General features: G+C 47.0%; 1 protein-coding gene and 1 long non-coding RNA gene across 2 annotated transcripts in view; both read right to left on the bottom strand.

Annotated features, from left to right (window-relative positions):
* The window catches only part of LOC137328374 (probable phospholipid-transporting ATPase IM), a 206,246-nt gene that overhangs the window by 100,331 nt on the left and 84,906 nt on the right, over positions 1 to 21,009 (bottom strand). Inside the window, exons 12-13 of the mRNA XM_067994373.1 lie at positions 17,877 to 17,965; positions 10,838 to 11,034 (exon numbers count right to left, since the gene is read on the bottom strand). Of these exons, the coding sequence (XP_067850474.1) occupies positions 10,838 to 11,034; positions 17,877 to 17,965 (286 nt within the window). The remainder of the gene's footprint in view (positions 1 to 10,837; positions 11,035 to 17,876; positions 17,966 to 21,009) is intronic.
* Positions 13,386 to 16,836, bottom strand: LOC137322576 (uncharacterized). Its single transcript, XR_010963189.1, has 3 exons — positions 16,759 to 16,836; positions 15,016 to 15,176; positions 13,386 to 14,905 (listed from the first exon to the last, which is right to left on the bottom strand). It is a non-coding gene; the product is annotated as an uncharacterized lncRNA (long non-coding RNA).

Raw genomic sequence — 21,009 nt, 5'->3', positions numbered from 1 at the left:
GGCCGCTGCTCTGTCCAGGTGGTGAGGACTGGACTCTTCACACTGTCTGACGTTAGGAGAACCGTTTACATATCAGTGACTCCATGGCCTCACGAGCAGCCAGGTGAGTCACTGTACTGCCCATGGGTTGCTCCTCCTCTTCTGCCTCCTCCTCCTCCGCCTCCTCCTCAATATGGGTGGCACCCCTCTCTGTTGTGCCATGTTGTGCAGGGCACAACAGACGACTATAATGCGTCCACTCTGTCTGGTGCGTATTGAAGCACTCCTCCAGAACGATCAAGGCACCTGAAGCACATCTTGAGCAGCCCAATAGCATGCTCAATTGTAAACCTGGCAGCGATGTGGTTGTCGTTAGATCGACACTGTCGATTGGTGGTGCAGATCCTCAGAGGTGTCATGAGCCACGTGTGCAGGGGTTTACCTTGTCCCCGAGGAGCCAGCCCTTGCGGGTGTTCGGTGCGTGGAAGAGGGGCGGGATGTTGGACTCCCTCAGGATGAAGGAATCGTGGCAGCTGCCAGGGTATCTGGCGCACACATGAAGGAATGTCTTGCGGTGGTCACAGATGAGCTGAGTGTTGATGAAGTGATAGCCCTTCCTGTTGATGAACAGTCCTGGCTCGTGTGAAGGTGCTCGTATTGCTATTTGGGTGCAATCGATTACACTCTGCACCCGTGGGAAGCCAGCCACAGCGTAGAATCCCACTGCCCTCTCCGTCTGGCTGAGGTCATCCATGGGGAAGTTGACATTGTGCGAGGCCCTGCGAAACAAGCCGTCGGTGACCTATCTTATGCACTTGTGTGCAGATGACTGAGAGGCCCCGGCGATGTCCCCGGTGGCACCCTGGAATGATCCGGAGGTGAAGAAGTTGAGGGCAGTGGTGACTTTGACAGCGACAGGCAAGAAGATGCTGCTTGGGCCAGCCGGGAGCAGCTAGGCATGAAGGAGGCTGCAGATCTCTGCAACTACCTGATGACTGACTCTGAGCCTCCATATGCACTGCTCCTCAGAGAGGTCCAGGAAGCTGAGCCTCGGTCGATAGACCCATTGGCAAGGGTAGTGCCTCCTGCGACGTCGCTCTCTCTGTTGTTGCCCTTTGTGCTGGTTGTACAGGTGCCTGTGGCGCAGCACTGTGTTGTGGAGCTCCAAGTGGCGGAGGTGGACAGCGTGCCTAGCAAGGCTGGTGATGTTGGTTGTCCTCGGATGAAATGATGAATGCAGCTATGGCACCCCCCCCCCCCCCCATCCTGACGGTGTGAGTTTCAGGGGGTCCACAAAGTAGGTAAATGTGTTTGCACAGCAGAGTTTAGGGTATAAATTAAGAATTTTGAGTGGAAAGACAAAGGTGTTGCAGCCAAAACTTTGTCTGAAGTGCAGAGTGCCCTGCTGCAATAAATTAGGTTTTCCCCCCATCTGTCAAATAATCCTTTGCATTTCCCACTGGCTGATGGCTGAAACACGTCTGTCCAACAGGGAGTGTTTCCCACAGCACGGGAAACACGCTGAGATCCTTTAAAATTGCACCCTTGCCAAAATCGCCACTCCATGAGGTCTGTCAAGTACCTCATGTATGTAACTAACTATGTAAAGCAGCATCCCGCCGGCTTTAATTGCCGGTGGGAGTCCCGCATTCGGGAGCTGCGTGCACACCTGAATGTGTCACTGGGAATGCCGGGCTCCAAACCCACACCGGCATTCCGCCATTTTAGGAGCCCCCCCCCCCCCCCCGCCCCTGCTTGGCCATCCGAAAATCGGCCCCCTCATCTTCCAGTATGTAAAATAACTTTCTTCTGTTTAGTTCCCCCCCACCTTCTCCTGGGGGCCTTAGCCTTGTCTTCGCCTTTGTTCCCAGAGCCCATTCTTCAGCTGAATCAGAGTTTAAGGTGCCTGGGTGGTAATTTAGCAAATGCCTATCCCGTTCTTTATAGAACCCACCTGATTTTTAGTTTAATGGAATGAAAATCGGGCAGTTTCTCCATACGGCTGGAAATCCACTCTGCCAGATTAGCTCCCAGGTATATCTCCAATAATATCTTGCAGCCCCGTCCACTATTGAGGAATTGTGCTCCCACAACAAATTTTTCACAAGTGTTGAATAAACATCCAGAATAGTGGAGGCAAAGGCCTAGATTCATTTAAGAAACAACTGTATGCTACAATGGGGTGGCATTAGGATCTTTCTAGATGTATGATTCAAGATAGGCTGAAAGAGCTTCGTCATCTTTAATTATCTTGTGATCCCTGACTCCCAAGACCACAAAACTAACTTTGTGGACAGGCAATCATTACACCTGATTCCTTTCAGCCTGCAACAGGGACACCAGCCAACCAACATAAGCTTTTACTCTTCAAAAATGTCTTTTTTGCGCTCTGCACAATTAAAAAATATTCAACTTCTGCTTAATATAATGGAAAGTGCAGTTTAGTCAACCAAACCGCTTGTAAATGGGCACATCCTGAGTTCAATTACAAGCTAATTGTGATTGAAACTTGTTCCTACATCTTGTAAATTCTCAGCTTTTCCCTTTGGGGAGTAGGGCAAATTATCAAGGTCATGACTGTTAAAACATTTTTGTAAAGCTATTATTTGTTAATGTTTATAAATACAATATTGAATATAATCAGCTGCAAATGAGACACTTATGAGACTTTCAATGTGACAGTTACAGACACACTAGATGCAAGGCTTTTATATAGATATAAGTAGATACATTATGGCCCCGATATTACAGGGGAGGCGAGATGGAAGCGGGGGGCGGGGGTGATTGGGCACGTGGGTAACCCGCCCAATAAAAAATGTCCGTTTCCCACGCGATCACAAGTCAATTGTTGCCACGTAACATGGCTTCCGGGTTTGCCATCAGAAAGCTGCGCAGCGGGCGGACTGCGCATCCGCATCACAGGCTATCAGCTGGAGGAGCTCTATTTAAAGGGGCAGTCTTCCGATGGCTTTTCCTGGAGCAAAAACCCACACACCACAATGGAGCAGCACAGGGGCAAGGCTGCTGGAAGATTCAACGACGCCTCACTTCAGGTGCTACTGGATGGGGTGAGGAGGAGGAGGGACGTGTTTTACCCGGAAGACGGGAGGAAGTGGCCTGCCTCTGCCACCAAGAAGGCCTGGCTCGAGGTGGCAGAGGAGGTCATCAGCAGCAGTAACATCTCCCGCACCTGGATCCAGTGCAGGAAGCGCTTCAAGACCTAACTAGGTCAGCCAAAGTGAGCACACTTACTGATTCTCCTAAATTCCGTCTTCCACATCATCGCCCCCACCCCCCAACTCATTCTGCACTGCCAACACTACTCTATCACATCACTCCCCACACCCACTTAAGGCTCATCCTCAACTTACCTGCATTTCCTCACCTCCCCATTAGTCATCCCTCCACAGCCATTCAACCCAATCGTCATACAATGTCATGGCTCTGTCTCATACTCAACCCCTGATGCATCTTTTTCACGGTCAGCTGCACCCAAATCAATGCATTCATCGGTTGGCCATGTCACCATCACTCACTCACGCGTCTGTACTTTCTCCCCTTATAGGAGAGCTCAGAATGCACGGGAGAGGGCGGGGACCGGAGGGGGACCGCAACAAATCGTCGTCCTCACAGACACGGAGCAGGAGGCGTTAGAAGTCAGCCGAACACTCGAGTGTCTGTCCGTCGGGGACACCGAGACTGGCACCCCACAAACGTCTGGTGACGTAACTTTAACATTCAGCACACACAATATGAATTGATGTTGACATGCCTTGCCATCATCAACACCTCAGTATGCTCAGCGCAACATGATACATCTGTGATGATGCTTAATATTGCCTTCTGTTCTGTTACAGGGCCTTCAGCGACCGCTGTGACGGCAGAGGGAGATTCCTCAGAGGACCTGCCGGCCTCTGAGGGTGCACCGTCACATCTTAGTGAGCCATCCACCAGCGCAGATACTCACACCTCGATGGGTCCTAGTCCTCAGTCAGTTGAGTTGGCACCTCGTGAGTTACCACACACATGAGCACGACCAGACACTGGTGGCAGGGGCAGCTGCAGAGAGTCCACGTCAGTGGGAGCACTCCTCTCCAGGCTCTGCTCAGCTGAATGAAAATGCTGAACCCTGGGGGCCATTTTAAAAGGAGACTGATCGAGGGACAGCAGCACATTTGCGAGGTGCTGGAACAGGTGCCACACACACTCTCCACAATAGCGCAGAGGATGGAGGAGTCCAACTGCTGCACGAGTGGAATGGTGGCACAGGTACGGGGGGGAATCTCTGAGGTACTGTCACAGGGACGTGATAAACTCTGAGATAGTATCACAGGGAAATGAGCAACTGTCTGAGATACTGGTACGGGTAACTGCGGGAATGTCTGCGATGGAGAGTAGACTAGCCTATATTGAGCTTCAAGCACGGCTCACAAATGAGTCCATTCAGGCCTTGACAACGGCCGTTCGGCTCACAGTGAACAACATTCTGTCGCCTTAAACAGGTAGGCAGATACACCAGCACTTGCCTTACAAGGCTTCACACATGTCCTCCAAACTGTTGTCCAGCAGAGTGGTAGGAGTGATGTGGGGCCTGGCCCAGGGGAGGGATAATGGCAAATGGGGACATGGAAGTGGGGAAGCCACTCAAAGCACTCCCAGGTCTCACCCGTTGCCCCACTCTCAACCAGTACCCGCAATGCTGCCTCGTCTCCAGGTGGCTGAGTCTGCCCCTGCACAGGTGCAGGTGGAGCAGTCTTTGGAGGGGCCCTCACGGGCACCAAAACCCAGAGGGCATAGTGCCCAATGCACCTAAGCGGTCAGGACATGAACAAGAGCATCCTGCCATTACCTCTGCTGCAGCCACAGGGGATGCACCGCATGGAAGTCAGCGTAAGAGAAAGGCGAAGGCTTTGTAAGCATGAAAGGAATGCACAAGGGTGTTTGACAGTTGGTCATGTTTTTTATTTATATTAGCTTTTTGCTAAACTCACATTAAATATTATGATTGTCACCACTACTGCCACGTCTTGGCCATTCTTGACTGGCTTTTGTAATAGGGCCCTTTAATGAGGTTCACCATGAACGGTGACACTTGATGCCACCCATTGGGTCACTTTACAGTGGGTGTATGTGTAGTTGCAGGACTGTTTTGTGCAGGGAGGGGTGGGGGGGTGGCTGGTGTGGGCGCTGCTCTTTCCAGGTGGTGTGAGGACTGAGCTCTTCACACTGTCTGATGTTAGGAGAACCGTTCACATATCAAGTGACTCCCTGGCCACACGAGCAGCCAGGTGAGCCGCTGCTCCGCCCATGGGTTCCTCCTGCTCCTCCTCCTCCTCAACGTAGGTGGCAGATGTGGATGGGGCCTCCTCAAGCAGCACCCATCTCTGTTGTGCCATTTTGTGCAGGACACAACACACTACTATAATGCGTCCCACTCTGTCTGGTGTGTATTGAATCGCTCCCCCAGAACAATCGAGGCACCTGAATCGCATCTTCAGCAGCCTTATAACATGCTCAATTGTAGACCTGGTGGTGATGTGGCTGTCGTTATAACAACGCTGTTGTTCGGTGATGGGGTTCCGCAGAGGTGTCATGAGCCGCATGCGCAGGGAGTATCCCTTGTCCCCAAGGAGCCAGCCCTTAAGGGTGTCCGTTGCATGGAAAAGGGGTGGGATGTTGGATTCCCTCAGGATGAAGAAAGCATGGCAGCTGCCAGGGAATCTGGCGCACCCATGAAGGAATCTTTTGCAGTGGTCACAAATGAGCTGAGTGTTGATGAACAGTCCAGGCTCGTGTGGAGGTGCTCGTATTGCTATATGGGTGCAATCGGTTGCACCCTGCACCCATGGGAATCCAGCCATGGAGTAGAATCCCACTGTCCTCTCCATCTGGCTGAGGTCGTCCATGGGGAAGTTGACATACTGCGAGGCCCTGCGAAACAGGCCGTCGGTAACCTGTCTTATGCACTTGTGTGCAGACGCATGAGAAACCCCGACAATGGTGGCACCGTGGAATGATCCGGAGGCAAAGAAGTTGAGGGCAGTGATGACTTTGACAGCGACAAGTAAGGAGATGCTGCTCGGCCCAGCTGGGAGCAGCTCGACAAGAAAGAGGCTGCAGATGTCTGCGACTACCTGGCGACTGACTCTGAGCCTCTGTATGCACTGCTCCTCAGAGAGGTCCAGGAAGTTGAGCCTCGGTCTGTAGACCCTGTGGTGAGGGTAGTGCCTCCTGCGACGTCGCTCTCTCTGTTGTTGCCCTCGGTGCTCTTGTGCAGGTGACTGTGGTGCAGCACTGTGTTGTGGAGCTCCAGGTGGCGGAAGTGGACGCTGGACCTGGCAAGGATGGTTATGTTGCTAGTCCTCAGATGTAGTGGTGAATGCAGCCATAGCGCGCCCCCCTGCCCCCCATCCTGATGGTGTGAGTTTGACGGGGTCCACAAAGTAGTTAAATATATTTGAACAGAAGAATTTTGAGAGCAAAGTAAGAATTTTCAGTGAAAACACAAAGATCTTGCAGCCAAAACTTTGTCTGAAAGAACTGAGTGCCCTGCTGCAATAAGTGACCTTTTCTTCCCATCTATCAAATAAGCATTTGAATATTTCACTGGCTGCTGGCTGAAACACGTCTGCTGGCTGAAACACGTCTGTTGCAACATGGAGTGTTTCCCACAGCGGGGGAAACACGCTGAGGATGCTTCAAAATTGCATCCCTGCCTCAAAGTGGAGAAAATTAAGCAGTTCAACTGCTTCAAACTATCTCAACAACTGTGTAAAGTATCATCCCGCCAGCTTTAACTGCTGGTGGGACTTCCGCATTCGGGTGGCGCGTGCGCACCCAGACATGTCAGTGGGGAACCCAGAAGTAAGCGGGTTGGAGCCGAGTTCCGAACCCGAACGGGATTTCACCGATTTTCAGAGCCCCCCTGCCCCCAATGCACCCGCAATTTCCCAGGAAAATTGAGCCCGATGAGCTAGTTGGTATACTACTCCAATAATTACAAAACAGTGGTGCTGATTCGGGCAGGTGGTGGTAAACATAGAAACATAGAAAATAGCAGCAAGAGTAGGCCATTCGGCCCTGCTCCGCCATTCAAAATGATCATGGCTGATTGTCTAACTCAGTACCCTGTTCCCGCTTTTTCCCCATATCCCTTGATCCCTTTAGCATTAAGAAATATATCTATCTCTCCTTCTTGAATACATCTAATGACTTGGCCTCCACTGCCTTCTGTGGTAGAAAATTCCACAGATTCACCACCCTCTGAGTGAAGAAATTTCGGGCGATGGAATCGGGCTTGTGTCATTTTTGTGGCTGGGCCTAAATTAAGTAGATTCTCCAAGCTTCCTCAGCTTTCTATTTTCCAATGAAGAATCTCCAGCTTTACATCAGCTGATACTCTGCCCCTTGAACTGCTCCGGGATTCATTCCCTCTCCACAAATGTCTCCGAACCTGAACATCGATGCTCTAAGCTGACTCCATCTTGTCTACAAGTCAACTTCTTCCCAACGGAGGACTTCAGACTTTAACTTTGCACTCTCTCATATTGTCTCCTCCCTGTCCTCTGTATACAACCAGGATATCTCTCTCCTAATCTTTGCCATGCCTATGTAACCTGAGTTCCCTCTGTGTTCATCTGCATGCTCATTTTGGCTGCCACTCCGGACCTGAGAGCCCATTACTTGCATTTCCTTTCTTCCCTTTTCTTCACCTCTTTTCTCCTGTCTCCTCACCTTCCTGTCATCCAGTCATGCCACCTTTCATTTTTCCTCTCTTGGGTACTTTGTACCCACAATCCCTACCCCAACCCATTTCTATTCATCTGTTTTCCGACTCTCCTGCCACTTTCCCAGGCTCGAATCATGCTTGGATAAGCCTACAGCTACCCTCTGTACCACTCTTGCCATTCTCCGAAGACCCCATCAAGGACCCGTTGCTGCTCCTTACAAGCCGCAACCCCAACTGCTCCATCCTTAGCTCTCACCAACCTTCCCGCCCAGCGTGCCGCTGGGGGCGAATGTTGCCAACCTCCTTCCCGTCCCATTCACACCACCCAGCAATTCCCCATTCGACTCTGCCAGCAGATCAACAATCATCGCCCCTCTCCGCATTTACCTCCAGAACATCTGTTCAATCGCAAATAAAGCCCTTGCCATCCACAATCTTATTTTGGATGACTGCTTTGACAGAAACTTGGCTCAGCGACGGCAACATCTTACCCTTTACTTAAACCTCACCACCTGGCTATACTCTCCACTATTTGCCCCTGCCAAACTGCTGCAGCAGCGGTGTGGCCGTAATCACCAAATCATGTTTGCTCTTTTCCCCCACTCCTCTGATTTCTTCTCCTTTGAGCACCTCATCTTGTTCCTTTCCCTCCCTTCTCCTTTGTCCTGGAATCTTTGTTCCCTACCATCCCTCCCAAGCCTTTTTCCAAGTTTCTAACAACGATATTCGTCCTTCTTCAGCCTCTACACCGAGCAATTCTTCTGTGATTTCAATATCTATCTCAACTCACCTTGCCCTCTCTCCTCTGATTTCACTGCCCCCATTCCCCCTTAACATCTCCCTCCATGTAAACTCTTTGAAATTGCAGATGCTTTAGTCTTCCAAAACTCTTGATTCAGGAATTGTCCCCTTGGATTGGAAAATTACCAATGTCACTCCATTATTTAAGAAGGGTAGGAGAGAGAAACCAGGAAATTATTGACCTATTAGTCTAACATCTGTTGTGGTGAAGTTACTAAAATCTGTCATTAGGGACAGAGTGACTGAGCACTTGGACAAATATGAACTGATCAGAGAGAGCCAGCATGGATTTGTGAAGGGTAAGTCATGTCTAACTAACCAAGTTGAAAGTTTTGAGGAGATCACTAATGATAAGATTATGTCTATGTATGTTATTTATATGGACTTCTAGAAAGCATTCAATAAGGTTCCACACAAGAGACTGTTAGCAAAAATGAAAGCACATGGAATTGGAGGTAACATATTAACATGGGTAGGGAATTGATTAGAAGGTAGGAGACAGAGTAGGGATAGCGGGTATATACTCCAATTGGCAGGATGTGACTGGCAGTGTCTCCCAGGGATCTGCACTGGGCCTCAGCTTTTCATTAAATTTAACAATGACTTAGATGAAGGAATAGAGAACCGTATATCCAAGTTTGCTGACAACACTAAGATAGGCAGCACAGTAAGTAGTATAGATGGGAGCTGAAAGTTGTAAAGGGACATTGACAGATTAAGCAAGTGGGCAAAACTGTGGCAGATGGAGTTCACTGTGGGGATGTGTGAGGTCATCCACTTTGGACCTAAGAAAGATAAATCAGCGTATTTTCTAAATGGTAAGAAGCTAGGAACTGTGGAGGAACAGATTTAGGGGTCTATGTACAGAAATCACTAAAAACCAGTGGACAGGTACAAAAAATAATTTAAAATGTTAATAGAACGTTAGCCTTTATCTCAAGGGGGCTGGAATACAAAGGGGCTAGAAGTTATGCTACAGTTGTACAAAGCTCTGGTTAAACCACATCTGAAGTACTGTATTCAGTTCTGGGCACCCCATCTCAGGAAGTCTTGGAGGGGGCGCGTCACAGATTCACCAGAATGATACCGGGGTTAAAAGGGTTAAATTATAACGACTGGTTGCATAGACTAGGCTTGAATTCCCTTGCTGTAAGCTGTAGGACTACGGACTGGGTGCTGGAAGGTGGGATTAGAATGGGCACCTGGTTGTTCTTCGAGCTGGCCAAATGGCCCCCTTCTGTGCTGTATCTTTTCTATGGTTCCTCACCCCATCCAGTGGCACCTGGAGTGAGGCATCCTAGAAGTAAAGGGAATTAGGGGTTACGGGGAGCGGGCAGGAAATTGGACATGAATTTAGATTTGAGGTTAGGATCAGATCAGCCATGATCTTATTGAATGGCGGAGCAGGCTCGAAGGGCCGATTGGCCTACTCCTGCTCCTATTTCTTATGTTTTTATATTCTTATTGTTAAACCTTGGAGCAGCCTTGCCCATGTGCTGTTCCATTGTGGTGTGTGGGTGTAATGGGTGTTGGAGCAATGGCCCTTTAAATAGAGCTCCTCCAGCTGACAGCCTATGTTGCAGGTGCTCATTCCGCCCGTTGCGCAGCTTTCCAACGGCAAACCCAGAAGTCACGTTAAGTGGCACCAATTGAATTGCGATCGCGTGGGAAAGACATTTTTTATTGGACGGGTTACCCATGCGCCCATTCACCCCCCTGCTGCCATCCCGCCTCCATTCTAATATCGGGGCCTATGGTTTTGTATCTGGGGACAAATGAGGCACCTCCATGGGAGATGAAAGAAAAAGGAGTGAGAAATGTATAGAAAGAAAATGAGAGAAACCAATGCAGATAGAGCAGCTGACATAAGAAGAGTGAGAAAATAAAACAGAGAGGTTTATGGAGAGAAAGAGAAACATTGCGAGAGACATACAGAGACAGAGGGAAGGAGTAATTATAGAAAGAGAAGGCAGAAAAACTAAGAAAGCAAGTCGGATGTAGAAAGATAAATAGATGATGAAACTGTGTGAGAGGCATACAGAAAAAATGAAAGATATACTAGAATGGAGACAGAGAATTACAGAAAGAGGGGGCAGAAAGAGAGTTGTAGGCAGAAAAATAAATAGATGATGAAAGTGCGTCAGGGAGGAAAAAAAAAGAAAAATAAAGAATTGGACAGTGGGAGAGAAGATATAGAAAGATATAGAAAAAGACACAAATGTTATTTTTGTCCATGAGCCAATACAATGGGAGATCAGCTAGTATATCTGGTGAATGATATATGTACTCAAAGAACTTTTTAAATGGACTGGAAGTTAAAACACCTACCTCACATATAGGGAAATTGGGACAACAGTATTCAGAATGATCACATATGACCAGAACATAAGAAATCCAGAGATGGAAGAATTTGTAGTGTCGTGGTCCCAAGGCAAGTAGACCTGAAAGTAGTACCCTTTAAAAGATTCCCAGATACCATTTCCAATAGCCAGTACGGTACACATGAAGGCGAGGAAACCAAAAATCTGCAATCACAGAACAAACATCAGTGGTATTTTGAGATCAGCAGTAAATAATGCTTACTTCATTAGTTATGTTGAATTGGGGGGGGTTCTCTGATCTCCCACTGTAACTTCAGTGGAAGAGTAGTGGAAACCCTGGAGAAAACAGTCTTTTACGTTGATCTTCCACCAAAGTTAGGGAGGGAAAGCAGGAGATCCTCTGTGGAAATTACTGGCATTGGACTTGACTCAAAAAAAAATTGTAACTAATTAAAACACAGGCATAAAAGCAAAGTAATGTTAAGATGTACAAGCAATTTTTAAAAAAAAACAGGGTCACAGGTAAATATTAAAAATAAGAATTTTCTTCTAAAATATCACAAATTTTTCAAATTCAGGACACAAACTAAATTTTGGGAGTATTTACTCCTAGGTCCCTTTCCCTGAAGCCCGCAATATATTAAAATTAAATTTAAACACGACTGGTATGAATTCTGATTGAACTGAACTGAATCATAGTGGTTGGACCACCAAAATGCAAAGCATGCTGAATAAGGTAAATACCTTTAAAGGAACAATGTAATTTGACTAATCTGTCTTGTAAGACACTTGGGCGGGAACTTCCTGGAGATTTATGCCATTGGAATGATGTATCTACATCATTGGATCTGTTTTCCAGCGCAAAAGTCCCAGGAAAATATGGTTTCAGTTACGCCACTATTGCAATCCTTCTGCTATACTAAAACCCTCTCCGAAACCAAAAAAGGTTAATTATTGTAGCTCCACTCCCCGTTCAAGTCAATGGCAATCACAAATTTCCTGGATTTACGCTAGTTTTCTTACCGCAGTCATATTATTGAAAAATAAGGTGCAGGTGGGCTCTTGGTCACCTCATTGCGACATGATTTATAGATCTCAAATGATTCTCATGAAGGACCATTAAAACTGTGGAGCTTTATCTCTGCAGTCTGGAACTGATCTCTCAGATGTTTCTCTCTGCCTCTCTTGCTGAGATCTTCAATTCTAACAGTTTTGACATTCAGAGACCCAAGTGTCTGAAGGTAATATGTTTAGGACTCCACCCCTTTCAACACATTCAGAAGGATTGCAATTGCCTTTCCAGTGGGCATTCCCTTATTCTGCACTATCATGAGTGAGGAGGAGCAGAGGCAGAAGGCACCATGGCTGGAGACTGCACCGCTACTACTGCCCCTAACCCCGTCCACCCCTCCACCACCCCCCCCCCATCCCAGACAGTGTACAGAGCACAAATGTCATATCACCAGCTGTTGGAAGAGTTTTGCATGCACACATTGCACTTCAGCAGAGAGGCAACTAGCCATCTCTGTGAAGAGCTGAAGCCATGGCCCTCAACTTCTACAGTTCCTATTCCTTCCAGTTATCCACTGGGGATCTCTGGAACATCAGCCAGGAAGCTGTGAGGGCCTGTATTCGACTGGTGACAGATACTCTATTCCGCACTGCATCAGACTTTATCAAATACAGCATGTGCCCTGCAGAGCAAAGAGACAGGGCCATCAACTTTCTCAAACTTGCTGACTTCCCCAGGATGCAGAGGGGGCTATTGATGATACCCACGTGGTGCTGACGGCTCTCCTCGAGGAATCTGTCACATTTATCAACAGGAAAGGGTTCCGCTCGCAAAATGTGCAAATTGTATGCGTTGCCCAATGAAGGAACCTGCATGTAAACTCTGAGCAATAGGGAAGCTGTCACAATACGTTTGTCATTTGCCACTCCGCCACCTACGAATTATTCATCAGGGAGGGTCGAGGCGGATAGCCTATCCCTTGAAGCCATAGCTGATGACACCATTCCTCCTCACCAACAATGTTGCAGAGGAAAGACACAACTGCGCGCACACAGCAATCCGGCCATAAGGGTGCTGAAAGATTGCTTCAGGTGTCTAGACAGGTGGGGGGGGGGGGGGGGTGGGGGTCCTGCAGTACACTCCCAATAAAGTGGCAAAGATTGTAGTGGTGTGCTCAGCACTGCACAATTTCGCCCTGTGGAAAGGGCTCAGCCTGGACTTAGCACATGAGATGCCTGTGGAAGTGGAGGATCCCTGCATATCCCCGAGCCCAGGGGCAGTGGCCCCTCGGAGGAATCCATGCTGACAGCCACCGGGCCAGCTAGAGGGCATAGGTCTTCAGCCAGTGTTAACCCTCAACCCTCGATCCACCTCCAACATCAAATCCTCTGATTTATGCAGCATGAGGAAGTCTGAAACAATTATGTCGTGGATTGATCCCAATGAGGTTGCAAACTCAAGGAATGACGGGCAAGATAACGTAACAAACAAAAGAACTTTTATTCAGTTAAAAAAAGTGCAAGTAAAATTAAAACAACATCAATGAAAGAAGTGTGAAAAACAAGCTGTACTAAATTTTTATTCAACAAGGAACAACCAGCAGAAAATTGAACTGTTTTAAAATTGGAAGGCACAGTTGACGAGGTCTTCACTCCTCTACATAAATCAGGATTGCCGGGCAGCAATGCAGCAGGCGGACTATTGAAGTTCAGACACTAAGTGCAGCAATTTAATATTATTGTTAAAGGAACTGTAACAAGGATGTGGCTGTGGACTTAAAGGCCAGGATCAAGGACATAGTGGTGAGGTAGTAAAGTATCAAGCTCTGCAAAGTATCTACAACTGTGCAAAGATTTTCCTGTGACAACATTTTAAATATACATTTGTTTAACAGTAATGAAGAATTTTTGTCAAATGAATGAGTCTGTATGACTGCTTTTAAAGATACTAAGACCATCATAAAACCATTTCCAGTAGTGAAGTGACGATAAAAAAGGTTTGTGCGGAACCCCCGAGGGTAAGAAGGAGCAGGAGGAGGTAGACACTGTAGGCAGACCCTACACCCTCGAGACACTGTGCTTCCCCATTCGTGCCTGGACTAGCCATTCGCCCACATTACCTGGTGCTGAGTCTGACTGGCTGGTCGGAATCAGGGAGGTGGGGTGGGGGGTTCCCAATGCTGTACTGAAGGGACATGGGGAAGAGATGTCCTTTGACTCCTGGCAACTGCCTCTTGTGATGGGGCTACTGCTGGCTGGTTTTGTCTGGCTTATGCCACTGGCCAAAGCCCTGGGAAATGCTGCCATCCCGAGAGTCAGCAGCATGTCCTTCTGGGAACACGACTGTCTGCACAGTGGGCTACCCTGGCTCGAGCGGGCACGGGAATCAGCTGCGTGATCCCGAAGGACCTGAACAACCTATGAAAGATAGCTAACTCATGCCTTAATCCCTCTAAACTGCCACAGATCACAGCAGAGTTCTGTGTGACCACAGCAGTGAGCATGCGCAAATGACAGTCAATCGACCCCAGAGTTCGCAAGTATTTGCGGTGCTCCTGTAGCATCCTTCTTCTCAGACAGCGACCCCTGAAGTCCTGCTTCCATTCCTCCTCAGTCGTCGCCTGCCACGGGGACTGGAGCACATTTCCTCCCCACCGATTCTCCATAGCCCCTGACCTATCAATTTCAGCTGATGGGCTGACCATACCCAACTTACCGCACCACAGTGGTGCTTGTTCCTGCATTGCTGTCTGTGACTGGGAAGGCAGGTGAATCCCTCCCTGCAGGATTAAGGAGAGGAGAGCAGAGTGGGATGGACCAGAAGTTGGCGATGAAGCTGTGCTCTCAGAGGGGAAGTGAGGAAGGGGTGCGCTGGCATCCCATCTCCTCAACTTCAGCACCTTGGGGTGCAGTGTAGAGCTTAGAAGGTCCACACACCTTCTCCCAACTTCCCCCTGGGGCTGCTTCGCATCATCATCCTCCTCCTGATCCTCCGCTTCATCATTCTCCTCTGCCATCTCCCCTTCATCATCTTCTCCCTTTGGCTCCTAGGGCCTGTGTGGAGCTGTAGGAAGTAAAGACACAAGGTTAGAATGGTGAAGAATGTCCATCTTCAGATGCAGTTTTGGACCGGGTTGTTGTCCTGGAGACAAAACAAAGGGCTCTTTAACTCACCTGATTCAGCATTCATGCTGATGCTGCCAGCCTCAGCATATGCCACAGGCAAGGCAATCTGGCTTTCCTGTAGCTGGAGGGCCCTCTCCACTATCAGTGCTTCGAGGAAGGCTGTCCCCCCACCGGTCGCCCTGCGCTCATGCATTATGCACCAATTTGCCCTGCGGAGAGAAAACAAAATGTAGGTGAGGTGCATAGAACACTGACTTGGTATGCAAGAGGTACAGGTTTCAGGTGCTAGCTTGCTTGAGAGCTGTGCTACTTGGTTTCAGCTTTCCGAAGGTACTTTGCAGACATTGCAAATGTGTCTCTCAGCGGGGACGAACTTCTGCCTAGTTCAATCGCAGGACACTTTTAAGAGCCTGGACAACAGAGATTCAAGGAGATAGTTAACACATTTGCAGCTGGATACTGACCTCTGTAAACAAACACATCTGGTCTGAAAGCATGTCCTTCTGGGAACATCTATTCCCCATCTCAAATTCCTCCGTGAATAGGCATCTGCTCCTGAGAGGCCTTATAGAATCATAGAAGTTTACAACATGGAAACAGGCCCTTCGGCCCAACATGTCCATGTCGCCCACTTTATACCACTAAGCTAGTCCCAATTGCCTGCACTTGGCCCATATCCCTCTATACCCATCTTACCCATGTAACTGTCCAAATGCTTTTTAAAAGACAAAATTGTACCCGCCTCTACTACTGCCTCTGGCAGCTCGTTCCAGACACTCACAACCCTTTGAGTGAAAAAATTGCCCCTCTGGACCCTTTTGTATCTCTCCCCTCTCACCTTAAATCTATGCCCCCTCGTTATAGACTCCCCTACCTTTGGGAAAAGATTTTGACTATCTACCTTATCTATGCCCCTCATTATTTTATAGACTTCTATAATATCACCCCTAAACCTCCTACTCTCCAGGGAAAAAAGTCTCAGTCTATCCAACCTCTCCCTAGAAGTCAAACCATCAAGTCCCGGTAGCATCCTAGTAAATCTTTTCTGCACTCTTTCTAGTTTAATAATATCCTTTCTATAATAGGGTGACCAGAACTGTACACAGTATTCCAAGTGTGGCCTTACTAATGTCTTGTACAACTTCAACAAGACATCCCAACTCCTGTATTCAATGTTCTGACCAATGAAACCAAGCATGCTGAATGCCTTCTTCACCACCCTATCCACCTGTGACTCCACCTTCAAGGAGCTATGAACCTGTACTCCGAGATCTCTTTGTTCTATAACTCTCCCCAACGCCCTACCATTAACGGAGTAGGTCCTGGCCCGGTTCGATCTACCAAAATGCATCACCTCACATTTATCTAAATTAAACTCCATCTGCCATTCATCGGCCCACTGGCCCAATTTATCAAGATCCCGTTGCAATCCTAGATAACCTTCTTCACTGTCCACAATGCCACCAATCTTGGTGTCATCTGCAAACTTACTAACTATGCCTCCTAAATTCTCATCCAAATCATTAATATAAATAACAAATAACAGCGGACCCAGCACCGATCCATGAGGCACACTGCTGGTCACAGGCCTCCAGTTTGAAAAACAACCCTCTACAACCACCCTCTGTCTTCTGTCGTCAATCCAATTTTGTATCCTTCTTAAACTTTTAAACAAGTCTTTCCTTTTAAGCAGCATGAAACAAAACTGCAGCAACTACAAAGAAAGAAAAATCGGCAGTATTTTGGTTTTATTTCTTTTTATTATTTTGAAGAGCATGCTGAGGTTGTTACCTTGCCTGCCCTGGTCAAGCTATTGTATTTTTTCCGGCATTGGTCCCCGAGTGTCAATGAAGTGGTGCCCTGGGCCTCTGCCACCTCTTTCCACGCAGCCTTGCAAGGAGCATTCCCGCTTCATGTCCTCGTAGCCGCTCGTGGTGCCTTTCCACCTCATCAAGCAGTTGCCGGAGTTTGCTGCTCTCATTGTCACCTTGTCTTGCGACATTTCTAGGAATGGGGATGTTCAGACACTTAAAATTAGTTTTTACAGTGTTTTACAGCAATTTGAAACTAAAATGAACTTTTTTGAAATGAAATGTTTTCAGTGATTTAACGTGTTTTCAGACAGAAGGATATAGTATGCTGACACGTACCTGACTCTCCCAAGCCTCACTCTGAAGAATGGCGTTTGTTCTGAGCTTTTATTTTGACATGTAATTGGTTTTCGGAGTAAGCCATTGGCAGCGCAGCTTCTGAGGTCCCTGATTTGCCATTATGCTGGCTGCGGCGTATTCAAATTACTTTTCCAGGAAATAAGTTCGCAACAGGATGATCAGTTATGAAATTGGTGATGCCATTTAAGGTCAAGGGGTGATGGCTGAGCATTCTTTTCTTAAAGATGGTCATTATCTGGTACTTACGTGATGTGAATGTTACCTGCCACTTGTCAACCCAAGCCTGTATGTTATCCAGGTTATCTTGTAGGCTGGCATGGGCCGCTTCATTATCGGTGAAGTTGTGAATGGAGTTGGATGCTAGAACCGTCACCTATCATTACATCACGTTGAGTGTATGACACGACAAATTTGAAATACTTCAGTTAACTAAAGACTTTTTAAACTGCTTGGAAAAAGATGCAGCAAATAAAGTATCTGTTGCAATGCAAACTTCCCCATATTGCCAATATAATCAAATCTAGCGCAGCATGTTTCAAGAACTAAGCCTGCTTAGCAAACTTCCAACAAGATTATAATGCCCCTTTAAGGACACAATGGTGAATATTTTGAGGATCTAACCATCTAGTTGGATCCGTTCAACTGATTTGTTTGCAAACTCTTCACCACAACACATCAATTTATTTTGTATTGGTTGACCCCAGGAAATGGGGAAATGGATTCATTATATACACTTACCCACAGGACGAGAATATTCATTAGTCGATCTATATTAGTTCGCTTAAAAGCTGACAATCCACTATTCTGCATTAGTTTTGTGTCTTGTCCTTGAAATGAGAAGTGATAAGTTATATGTAAGAAATACCATGCAACATTTTCAGAATGGTTCCATAACACCACTATTAAAAAAGCATACAGGATCCTTGGCTTTTAGAGGCAAGGAGTACGAAAGCAAGGAAGTTATGCTAAACCTTTATAAATCAGTTTAGGCCTCAGCTGGAGTATTGTTCCCAATTCTGGGCACCACACTTTAGGAAGGATGTCAAGACCTTGGAGAGGGTGCAGAGGAGATTTACTAGAATCGTACCAGGGATGAGAGTCTTCAGTTATGTGGAGAGACTAGAGAAGCTGGGATTGTTTCTCTTAGGGCAGAGAAGGTTAAGGGACGATTTAATAGAGGTGTTCAAAATTATGAGGGGTTTTGATAGAATAGATAGGGAGAAATTGTTTCCACTGGCAAGAGGGTCAGTAACCAGAGGACACATTTGAGATTACTGGAATCAGGGGGAGATGAGAAATTTTTTTACACAGCGTGTTGTTATGATCTGGAATGTACTACCTGAAAGGCTGGTGGAAGCAGATCCAATAGTAACTTTCAACAACAACAACTTGCATTTATATAGCTCCTTTAACGTAGTAAAACGTCTCAAGGCATTTCACAGGAGCGATTTTCAAACAAAATTTGACACCAAGTTACATCAGGAGATATTAGGACAGGTGACCAAAAGCTTGGTCAAAGAGGTAGGTTTTAAGGAGCGTCTTAAAGGAGGGGAGAGAGATAGAGAGGCAGAGAGGTTTAGGGAGGGAATTCCAGGGCCTTGGCAGCTGAAGGCACAGCCGCCAATGGTGGAGCAAGTAAAATTGGGGATGCGCAAGAGGCAAGAATTGGAGGAGTGCAGAAATCTAGGAGGGTTGTAGGGCTGCAGAAGGTTACAGGGATGGGGAACGGTGGGATTTGAAAACATGGATTTGAAAATCAAGCAATTTCAAAAGGGAATTGGATATATACTTGAAAAGGAAAAAATTGCAGGGCTATGGGGAAAAGGGCAGAGAAGTGGTACTAATTGGATAATTCTTTCAAAGAGCCGGTAAGGGAAAATGGGCCAAATGGTCTCCTTCTGTGCTTAATGATTGTAGGAACACTATTGTTATGTGCAAGAAAACCAACTCTCCACTGCTCCGTTCTTTCCAATTGCTGCCTGCAACCTTCTCTTTGTCTTTGGAGTCCCAGAATGCATTCTTGCCACAATTATGCTCGTACCTCTCCCACTATTTGCTGTTTAATACCCTCCAATCAGACTTCTGCCCTGTCGAAGACAATGACTGACTCTCCTGGCTGGCCTCCCATCTTCCACCCTCCATTAACTTGAACTCATCCAAAACTCTTCTGTCCGTATCCTAACTCACACCAAGTCCTGTTCATCCATCACCCTTGGGCTCGCTGACCTACAATGGTTCCCAGTCTGTCAACGCCTTGATTTTAAAATTCTCTTCCTTGTTTTCAAATCCTTCCATGGCCTTGCCCCCTCCCCATTTCTGTAAACCTCCTCCAACCCTACAACTCTCCGAGAACTCTGCGCTCCTCCAATTCTGGCCTCTTGCACATCCCCGATTTTAATCGCTCCACCTTTGGCAGCCGTGACTTCAGCTGCCTAGGTCATAACCTCTGGAATTCCCTCCCTAAATCTCTCTGCCTCTCTCTCCTCCTTTAAGAAGCTCATTAAACCCTACCTCTTTTACCTATCCTAATATCTCTTTATGTGACTCAGTGTCAAATTTTGTTTGATAAAGCTTCTGTGAAATGGCTTGGGACGTTTTACTACATTAAAGTTGCTGTTGTTAACTGAGACTGTAAAAGTTGTAAATGAATCCTGTTTCAAGGTGATCACAGCTCACTCTCCCTCCTTATCCTCCTCAACTTCTCTGCTGCCTTTGATCCATTAAATTATACCATCCTCCTCAAACATGTCTCTTTCAGTCTACATTTGTGAGACTGTTCACTTATGGTTCCACTCCTACCTGCTGTGTCATAGGCATTATATCGCATCCAATGGCTTTTTCTCCCTTGTTTACTCAGTTACCTCTGATGTATCCTAGTTTTCCATTTTCAACCCCTCCCTCAATTATATGCTACCCATTGGTGAGTTCGGCTTTATTTGTACATCAATGGCAGTTGGCTCTATCTCTCCACATACTGCAGCAGTCCCAAGGCTGCCACCACTCCCTCCAAATGCCTAACCAACATTAACACCTGGATAACTTATCCCAGCTAAATGTCAGCAAACTGAAGCAAACTTTATCGGTTCCTGCAAACACCATTACACTACCGGTTTCAACTCCATCAACCTTCTTGCTACCATCTCAGCCTAACCCCAGAAGTATTGCTTTAACCCAACATGAGCCCACCTCGGTATCATAACCTGTCTCTTCCCCTACCTCACTCTTCTGCTGCTGAAAGCTTTATCCATGCCTTTAGTACCCTGAGGCTCAAGTTCTCTAATGTTCTTATGGTTGACCTCTGCACAAATTATAAATCATTCAAATGGTGTAACCTGTATCCTCGTTTGCATCAAGGCTTATTTCTGCATCCTACCCCAGTTCTCGCCAAGCTACCCTGCCTTCCTATACTCCAGTGAATTGACTTTTTGAGCTTATATTTGTCTTCAATTTCCAGCCATAAATCCCTGCACACACCTTCAGCTTCGCCAACATTGTCCTAATCCTTATTGCATGTTTACTCTGCTCCACCATCAACGGCTGTTCTTTCAGCCACTATGCCCAACATTGGAACTCTCTCATTCCCAGCTCCTCTGCCTTATCACTTCCCTCTTTTGTTTCAAAAGTCTTTTTATCACCCTACTCCCAATCTCTCTTTGCCTATTCTTCCCCCCATTGGATATCTACACCTTGTCAGCTACCTTGTAAAATGCTTTGAGACATGTTTGTGGGCGAGGAGTGTTACAGAAATAAAAATTGTTGATCTATTCCAAAACTTAACACATTATGGGCCATGCCACTGAAACAACAGGATTTGCTTCAGTAATAACGGCAGTGGCATTTCACAACCTTAGAACATATAAATCCAGAATGA

The sequence above is a fragment of the Heptranchias perlo genome, chromosome 1, assembly GCF_035084215.1.
Source record: "Heptranchias perlo isolate sHepPer1 chromosome 1, sHepPer1.hap1, whole genome shotgun sequence".
NCBI classification, from domain to species: Eukaryota; Metazoa; Chordata; class Chondrichthyes; order Hexanchiformes; family Hexanchidae; genus Heptranchias; species Heptranchias perlo.
Note: the sequence above shows the minus strand (reverse complement) of the source record. Positions and strands in the feature narration are given on the sequence as shown.